General features: G+C 50.4%; 1 protein-coding gene across 2 annotated transcripts in view; it reads left to right on the forward strand.

Moving 5' to 3' along the window:
• Specc1l (sperm antigen with calponin homology and coiled-coil domains 1 like) overlaps positions 1-4,490 on the forward strand; it is a 108,105-nt gene extending 103,615 nt beyond the window's left edge. For both annotated transcript variants that reach the window (XM_041647521.1, XM_041647520.1), the window contains 2 exons: positions 507-566; positions 1,974-4,490. In XM_041647521.1, coding sequence (XP_041503455.1) covers positions 507-566; positions 1,974-2,063 — 150 coding nt within the window. In that variant the 3' untranslated portion in view covers positions 2,064-4,490. The remainder of the gene's footprint in view (positions 1-506; positions 567-1,973) is intronic.
• The last annotated feature ends 4,773 nt before the right edge of the window (positions 4,491-9,263 follow it).

Below are 9,263 nucleotides of genomic sequence, written 5' to 3' on the forward strand. Positions count from 1 at the left end.
TTCCTAGTGGGAGTAGTTGGTTCTTCCTGAGTGACAACTTTTAGGATCAAAGACTAAGAAGTTCAAGAGGAAGCTGACTGGCATGAGCAGTCAGGGCAGTGCCAGCTAGCCTGAGCTAACCTTCTGCTCAAAGCCTGTTCTATACCATGGGTCTCAGAAATGAGAAGGCAGCCATTCTTCTAGTCCAGGCTGTAGTTGCAGTATCCCACTCATAGGGTTCTGCAGCTCCCCCACTTTACCTTACTGCAGCCTAAGCCCTGTAGAAAACCCTTGAAGTTCCCAAGGGGGAGAATAACCTTTGGGCAGGCATGTGCTTCAGCGTTTGGGACCTGTATCCGGTTAGCTGAGGCCCTTGTGCTAGAATGCAACTTTCTGAGTAAGGAAAGAATAAGTAGATAGAGCTGGAGCTGATGGAGAGGGGTTGTCAAGACCCATAAAGGGGTTACTGTCTGTCCTTCCTGATCTTCAGATGTCTATACACTGCACTGACATGATTTCTTTTGCAGAAAAGGAACTTCACCCTGGCTTTCCAGGCAGCTGAAAGTGTTGGAATCAAATCCACCCTGGTAAGCCCACAACTTACTGAGGAGTTGCTGGCAGTGCCTTCTGCCTAGGCGAAGTGGTCACAGGTGGGCTGGGCTCAGGGTGTGGAGTGCTCGTGGGAGCTCAGCTGTTGCACCAAATGCTTCTCTAAGGAAGCATTCAAGCTTGTGATCATGGTCCCAGCAGCTCTTGTGTGGGGCTATTCCTCATGGTTCTCTGTTCCTTAGCAGAATCTCTGGGTTCATGGGGGGAGCATTGCTGTTCACTGCACTCTGCACAGGGCTGTGTGTCTTTTGCTGGTCTAGAGGCTGAGGGCCAGGAGCATCCTGAGTCCAGAAGACATTCTGTAGGTTGCACAGCCCTGCCCACAGTTACTCACAGGCCCATAGGAAGGTGCTGAAAATTCTGCTCATGGCGCAGGACACCAGTGGTGGGAAATGACGTCCTTTCTTAGGCTTCTGCCCTGCTGACCCCAGCGGGGCTCTCACAGACAAGAACCTGACAGCTGCTCTTGCTGTCCTCCGCAAACAAGCCTGTTGCTTCCAGATGCAAAGAGATGCTTCACCAGCTAGAGGGACAGTGCCCAGATTTGCTCCTGTGACCCTGTGAGACAAGAACATTCTTAGGGCTCTAGGATACCTGCACGTCTGCAGGCCTGCCTCCTCAGCCCTGGGTACCCATTACCTTGACCTGCAGCGACCGTGTGGGCTTTGAAGAAGTATTTACATTCTTAGTAATACTATAACAGTGTTTGCTTGTAATGGCATCTTCTGAATTCATAGAAGCAGGCTTGCTTAGGGTAGCTTTTATTGAGCCGTGTAGGAAGAGATCAGGTACAGTAGGACATTTCACACCACATACAAAGTATTCTCTTACATGAAAAGTGGCTAGGTGTTTGAGCCTAAAAAGGAATAGTTGTCAAGATTTATTCTCCAAGCCTTATTTCCTGAAGTCTTAAGTTGCTCAGTCTAGCCCTTCTCACCCCAGACACTCGGGGACACTTCTGGGTTCCTCGGCTGTGAAATAGCCCTCAGACTACCTGGCTCTGCTTTTTAGTTCGCAGCAGGCACTTGTGAGAGGTGCTCAGGTCCACACCACAGGTCACTAGTACTCTGCAAAAGGAACTAAAAAAGAAAATCTTTGGTAACTTCTGACACACCGTGGTACTGTGACCCCAAAGGGAAGTAAGTTTTTCAGGCCTTGGCAAGCCATGGCTGGAACCCTGGTGGTGCAGGAGTGTGACTTGGAGTGATCCTGATAGGAAGGCGTATTCACAGGGGCTGTTGTGGAGGCAGAGCAGCTACTCAAGGCCTGTCCTCTGAAAGAGGGAATAAACCTCAGACTAAAAGCTGTCTGTGTTTGTTGGGACTAGAAGCCCATGGATGACCTGGGAAGGCAGATGAATCCTAACCAAGCCTCTTCTCTACCAGGACATCAATGAGATGGCGCGCACTGAGCGACCCGACTGGCAGAACGTAATGCTGTATGTCACGGCCATCTACAAGTACTTTGAAACCTGAGCACACAGGAGGAGCTGCTGCTACCAGCTACGGACCTCTGCAGTCACCAAGTGACAACACCATTAGCTAGAACCCTTAAAGCTTTCAGCGACTCTGGGCCTCTCTGCAGGGAGTGTGCTCAGCTCTAGGCCTCTGCATCGGAACTGGAACTGCAGACCAGGGCTCTTCCATATGGCCATCCTCGGGAGCAGGAAGCACAGCCCACAGCCATCTTACTTCCAGAGACTGTCAAGCTCCATCCGTGCCCTGAAGTGTAAACATCAGGAAGGCTTGTGCCTGGCTCATCTTAGGAATTAAATTGTGGGAACCAGGGGTTAGTGAAAGCTTTAGCCATTGCAATTCTTGACTGTCATCTCTGTGATTCCCAATGCTGGGACAAAGCTGACCTTGGTCCCTTTGTGTGGGCCTGGGTTCTAGAAGTGTGTTAGAAGAGAGTCATTATCCTTTCCATGTGACAGGACTGTCCTTAACCACCACAGTTTAATTTAGGAGTGTCAAAAACCCAGCACCCAGGCCCACAGCTAGCTGAGTCTGTACTGCCACCAAACAGACTTTGTCATTGTCAGAAAGAAGCAAGTGGCACATTCAGTGAGTACTTAGCTACTTGCTTCTGGCCCCAGGCAAAAGACTGGTCCAAGGAGTCCTAGTTAAAGTTGCTGTTTTATCAGAAGCAATATTGGGAAAATAGCTCCTATTCTGTTAGTACCAAAGTTAGTTGTAGCATAGAAATAAAACACAAAATGTGGGTGTTAGCATGGTGAGAATGAGGATTCGTGCAGTGGGGAAAGGAGGAGGCATGTTAGGGAGCCAGAGATTCAAGTCATTGATGGCTGCCCCTCCAGGGCAGGAGTTAAGACAGTGCCTTAGCCCTGCACCAGGACAGCTGCACCCACGCCTACATGAGTATCCTGCATGTTGGTGGGGACTCTGTGGTAGAGGTGGCTCCATGCTGTGCCTGGCATGTGGGGCCTACATCACGAGCCAAGGCCTTACTCAATTCTGTTGATTTCTGGCTGGAATTAAGCAGCCCCTTTTTGGGTATAGGAAGCCCTTATCTCATGTGCCTGACACAGAACTGTTGTTTGAAAAATGTCAAGACCTGTAACTTCCAGTATACACTTGTTTGCCACCTGCAAGACACCATGAGGAAGACCAACCATCAGTAGAAATGGGGTCACAGCCTCAATAACTAGATGGATGCTGGAAAGGTCTCCCAGGAGGCATGCCCAGTTCAGACATGCACTGAGTGAGGTACTGTGTTCAAGCGTAATGCTTTATGCTGGGACTGTGGTGTGTCTGGAACCTGGAGAAGAGAGTAGTTATTAGGACATGGGCTGTGTCTAGGTGTTCATCAGACAGCCAGTCCTTCCCATCCACCCTGCCCAAATGTCCAAATCTGGCAGCTCGCTTTGCAGTCTTCTGGTGACAACCCCTATTGTTCTGGCTGTCCCAGTGCCTCTCTGGTCTTCCTTGGCCCAGTTCTGTTCTTGCTCTTGTTCTGCTGCTGACCACCTGTCAGGGTGACTGACTATCCATGAGAGAATTACTGTTTCCAGATGAGTCTCCACTGACGTCTCTGAGCTTCCAGTGTCTGCTGTCACTTGTCTTCATTGAGGCCTGTCCACTGTGCACCAGGGTGTTGGACCTGAGGCCAGGCTTTATTTATTATGTCATGTTAAAGAGACTTTTCTGGGCTTGCGGTCCACAGCTTCTGTCCCTTGCTGACTAATATGAGCCTAGCCTCGTGCCAGAGTAGAAGTTGCCAGAGTTTTCTGAAAGTATCTGGAGTAAGTTGACTGCTACTGAAGGGTATGTCCGTATAGAGATAACGTTGATCCAGAATCTGTGGTGCTGGTATAGGCCTGGAGCCAGGAGCAGGGATTGGATGCTAGATGGTGGACTAGGAGGACCCCCTCCCCCAGGCTGCCCATGTTTGTGTGAGGGGCCACAAGTCTTTTGCCTTCTGTAATAGGCCCCTAAAAGAGCACTGTTGGCCCTGTAAACAAGCTTGTAGATGGCCATGTGTGTTTAAAAGTAGTATGTGGGAGTTGGTAGCGTGCCTGTCTACAATGCACGAGGCCCTGGGTCGATCCCTAACACCACGTGAACTGGGTGTGGTGGTGTATACCTGTAATTCCAATCCTTGGGAAGTGGAGGCAGGAAGATCAGGAGTCCAGGATTACTATTGATGGCATGGTGGATTCAATGCCAGCCTTGGCATGGGAACCTGTCCCCCCAAAGAGTGATATTTGGAGGGTCCCTCATTCTAGGTGACTTCCTGGGAAGCTCCAAGATGTAAGCTTGCCCCTCTTCCCTAAAGCACAAATTCACTACAGAAGGACCAGTACCTTTCTACTTTCTCAGTCACAGGCCTCTGCTGATGAATGATACTTTGTCATTTTGTTCTAGTAAATACTCTTGAATGTATTAAATTGTTGTGCTTTGATTTCCTAGTTTGTTCTCCTTCTCTGCTACCCCTCTGAACTTACACAAGCCAGAGCTCTCAGCTCTGATGCGGAATTGAAGTAGAAGGCATGGGTGTACCTGCCGTAGTACCCTGCCATGTGGGCTCAGGCAGCTCTGGACAGAGGGTGGAGGAAATGGATGAGCCCAGAGGTTCTGGCCTGCCCAGAAGCCACATGGTATCCGTGGCCAGTCTCGAGATCCCATCTTACGGCTAACGCGCCCCACTGTGGAGTCCCTGCATGAGTGAAGCCTCCAGCATAGCCCACACATTGGAACAGGATGTCCCAAATGTTTTTGTTTGCTTTTCTTTTCTTTTTATAAATGTTAGCTTCTTAGAGATGGATTTCAGGATATATAAAGCTATGGGGTTAGGGTATTCTATCTAGAGGCAGCTAGTTAGGCATTTTTTTTTTCCTGTGCATCTTTTTTGTTTCAGTGCTGGGGTTCAAACTGCAGGACCTCGCATGTGCTATAACAAATTCTATATCTCTGAGCTGTACTTCAGCTCTGAGTGTGGACCTTGTGTGCAGTGTTTTCAAATCCAGTGTGCTGATGTTGGCCGCTTTCTTTCCTCTTTGCACATGTCACATGCGGGAGAGATCTGTGGACTCAGCATCTGTACACAGGGCACCTATGTTGAACATCCTGCCTAGGCATGATAGTCTCCAGGATTTGGGGTCCCATGGTGGCCAAGACTCCAGCTGGCCTGAGTTTGGATATGTCCTTAGAGTGCCCACAAGCCATGACCTCCAACATTTCAGGTGCCCAGGACAACCCACATGACCCTAACTCAAGCCTGGAGCAGAGGGCTCTGCTGAATTTTTGGAGCTGTCGTGGCAGGGACTGGACCAGGACCATTCCAGCTCTTCCTCACTCTGAACACTGGATTTGTGTTCTCAGGACATCAGAAACCTGTTGCAAGGCAAGAGGAGTGCTGACCTGCCTGTGGCACTTTGATCTGCCCCTGAGACGGCATCAGGCCCCTCCAAAGAAGGGTCTCCTCGGCCCTGCCGACTGCAGGTTGTATGCTGACCCCGAAGGGCTCTTATGTAACCTACTTTATCTGCCAAGAGTTCTCAGTGATAGTATCTTTTCTTCTTTATCATAGATAAGGGATTGCCAGTCCCAGCCAGTACCTTGATAAGGGAGGTTTAGAGCTGTGAGGGGCACTCTATTGGAAAAGGAAAATAGGTTCCTAGGAAGAAAGGACTAACTAGAAAGCTTCCCAGACACCTGTATCTACAGCCTCTGGGAGCCAGGGCACCCAGCGGCCACCTCATGCCCCATTTTGACAGGGTTGGCACTTCCCCCAAAGTCTCAGAGGGGCTGCATTATTTGAAGTGGTTCCTCCAGCGGGAAGTGGTCAGATGTGAATGGTCTCAGTGTGTGGCCACTATGCTCTGTGTTGAGTGGTGAAGGTGGAGTCCCAGACTGCTGTGACTCCATTCTGGTGGAACTCTGACAGCAGCAGGTTGGACTCCCCAGGAAGCCAGGCAGGGATAGGAGAGGAAGCCACACTTCTTGGGGGTGAATTAGTGTGTGGTTTACCAATGACTACCACCAGGCCCAAAGCCTGGGAGGACTGGTCTTTGTCACCAAAAGTGCCTAGAGGGTGTCTGCATTGCCCTGAGTGTAAAAAGGGACCATCAGGGTATCTGAAGTTTGGGAGCTGAGTCCTAGGAAGAGAACGAGATCTTGGAAAGACTACAAGCCAGCGTGCTCTTCATTTTGTTTTATGTGGGCTGGACCGTAGGGTCTTCCCAAGGTGGACAACTTTTCGAATATGTTGGAGCTGTTCTGACCTCTGTGGGCTCCGACTGTCAATCATCCTTTAATGTGAGAGAGGCCTGGTGCATCCCCAGGACTGGGGACACAGAGCACAGGGAGGTGACTTAGGGCCATCATTGGGGTGATAAGTGGCAAACCCTGGCAGAAAGAACTGCAGGGCACAGTTGCTTCCCACCGTGGGGCCAGGACAAGGTTGTGGACACCTCTGCCGTTGGCCTGTCTACAGTACTGCAGCAGATGAGCTCCACCGTTACAATCCAGGGCCGCTGCTCTGTCCCAATGGTAAGAAGTAAGTGAAGGATGGAGCGTTTTCTTGCAAGGCCATAGGTTGGGAGGGAATCACCCTCCTGTCTGCCCTGCTTTGGACAATTTGGTCTGCTTCCTCTCACAGTATTTTGCCTTTTCAGGGTGTCCCTCTAAGGATGAACTTAGCCTCTGGCTCACAGGAAGAAAATTGAGCACTTGGGGTGGCGTGGGGTTCTCAAGGGACTTGGCCCAGAGCCGACTAGGTCCATAGTCCCCAGTCTTGGCGTGTCTTGTTCCCTGATGTGGCCCAGCTGGCCCTAGAGCAAACAATGAGGGCCAGAGGCCACGCAGGTGCATCCTGGGCAGGAACAAAGGGCTGGGGGTAGGGTGGAGGAGTAAGCTGAGAGTGGAATTCTGGGACACGATTCGGGCTGAGGGGTTGGGACCTGGCCTTAAGGAAGGGTGGGCAGCTAAAAGGCTGCCTGAGGCTATGCGGGGAAACCAAAGCCCAGAGCTAGAAACCAGGCAACCAGGGACCAAGTGCGCTCTCAGGCAGGATCCGCTAGGAACAGGCTTTTACCCTCTGCCTTTGAACCCTTTTCAGGAAGGCCCAGGCTCCCGATTGATCTCAGCACCCGCGAAAAGCCCACATAACTAGGAAGGGAGTCAGACCAAGACCAAAGTGAACCTTTATTGCCTAGGAAGGCCTGAGTCAGCCTCTCGTGGCTCAGCACAGTTCTTCATGGCCATGTGGGCCTATAGAGTTGAAGCCAAGCCAGGCTCTGCCTTACTGTGGTGGCCTTAGGGCACAGTTTTCGTGGTGGGTTTCTACCCATCAGAACTTAAGAGTGAACTGCAAGGGCCACCAGCTTTACTTTCCTGCGGGCCGGTATTGGAAAGGAGGCCTTACTCCTTGGGTAAGACATTGCTACAGTACACCAGGCAAGACCCTCTACGGCAGCGGTTCCCAACCTTCTTAATGCTATGATCCTTTAATACAGTTTTTCATGTTGTAGTGGCCTCCAGCCATAAACCTATTTTCATTACTACTTAGTAACTAATTCTGCTACTGTTAAGAATCAGTGCAAATATCTGCTATGTCCAATGGCTTTAGGTGCCCCCCGTGAAAGGATCATTAGACCCATGAAGGGTTGCAACCACAGGTTGAAAACCAGTTCTCTAGAGGACTCCTGAAGTGTAAAGCAACCTCTGCTCTCCGCACTAGGAGCTACCGCTACATGCTACGGTCTGGTCCTGTAGCGCCTGCACTTCGAGACAGGAACTAGGCTGGAGATTTAAAAACATACAGAAACAGATATACAGGGACACGGGTCATCCTTGATGCAAGACTGCCCACTTTATTGGGTTCAGGGCTCTGGCCACGTCCCAGCTCTCGGGATCTTTCAGCTGCAACCACCAGAAATCACTCCCCTGTCTCGTGCTCAGAGCAGCTGCAAACACAGGAAAACAAGTTTTGCTCAAAGCAGCTGCAAGTTGTTTACAGGAAATTCAGGGTCTGGGGGTCTACAGTCCCCAACCGCTCCCCGTTTTCTATATAAGTAGCACTAATGTTCTTAACTGGCCCGAGCGTGGCTCAAATATGTAAAAAAGAGCAACGAACTAACCACATGCAAATCGCACAAGAAATCCAACTGCTCCTAAATGCTGGAAAACGCCCTAGCGAACATGCTCATTCTACGATCAGCATGAATGATAGTAAATGCTGGTGCTGGCTGCAAGATAGTTACAGCAGCCGTCCTGCTGATGGCAATTCCAGCTATCGCAAAGGGGGCCCGCAGCGGTGACAATAGGAGCCGCTCATGGTGATCCCGAAGTCTGGGCCAGGATGGTCGGCAGTCATCCTCAAACTCCAGATCCTCCTGCCTCTGCCTCCTTCAGCAAATCCTACTGGCGAGCGCTACCACAACTGGCCAGGGCTGTAGGTAGGCTCAGAGACCTTCGTGGCTACTGTGCGGGGTCCTCAGGTCCTGCCGGAAAGCCTGCTGCTCATGCTACAGCGCTACAGACTCTTGGGTGCACAGAGCTGGGAACCACCACCGCCTTCTCCTCGCCCAGCTGCAACCTTCTCCATTGAGGCGGCCCAGAGGGGTCTGAGCAGCTCTGGCTTGCCTCGGCTCCAGCACTTGTTGCCACGCTGATGCTCCTGGCACTACTGCTGTGTCCCCCTGGGCTCCATAACCTCTATTAAACAATTTTGGGAATTTGGGTGTCATTCTCTATACTACTTCCTGCTGTTTATTGGGCGAACTTTCTTTGGGGGGCATTCACAGCAACATTTCATGGGGTCTTGTTGCATCAAACCACATTAGCCTGGAATGAATCCACAAGTTCTCATCCTCTGTGGAAACAAAAGCAGAACCTCTTTTCTAAAGCCACAAATCCTTAGACCCATATTTTAAAGTCAAGATACCTTCCTTAGCAGAAGGAAATCAAATGTCTCTCTCCAGTCAAAAAACCAAAAGAAAATATACATCTGTGCACATTCTTCCATCTTTTCGAGTCTTCCTTTTTATCTGACTGTCTATACTCTCTTTAAAGACTCACTCTTTTTCTTCCATACGCATAGACACATACCCATCTTCAATCCACCCGCACCATTCCCGAGGGCCATCTCTCATTATCTCCCTAGTTCCTGTTGTCACCGAGGGCCTTGTACTGTCTGCCTATACTACGGGACAA

This window comes from Microtus oregoni, unplaced genomic scaffold (assembly GCF_018167655.1).
Source record: "Microtus oregoni isolate MIOR12 unplaced genomic scaffold, Mior012 000183F_ref0000375, whole genome shotgun sequence".
Taxonomy (NCBI): domain Eukaryota; kingdom Metazoa; phylum Chordata; class Mammalia; order Rodentia; family Cricetidae; genus Microtus; species Microtus oregoni.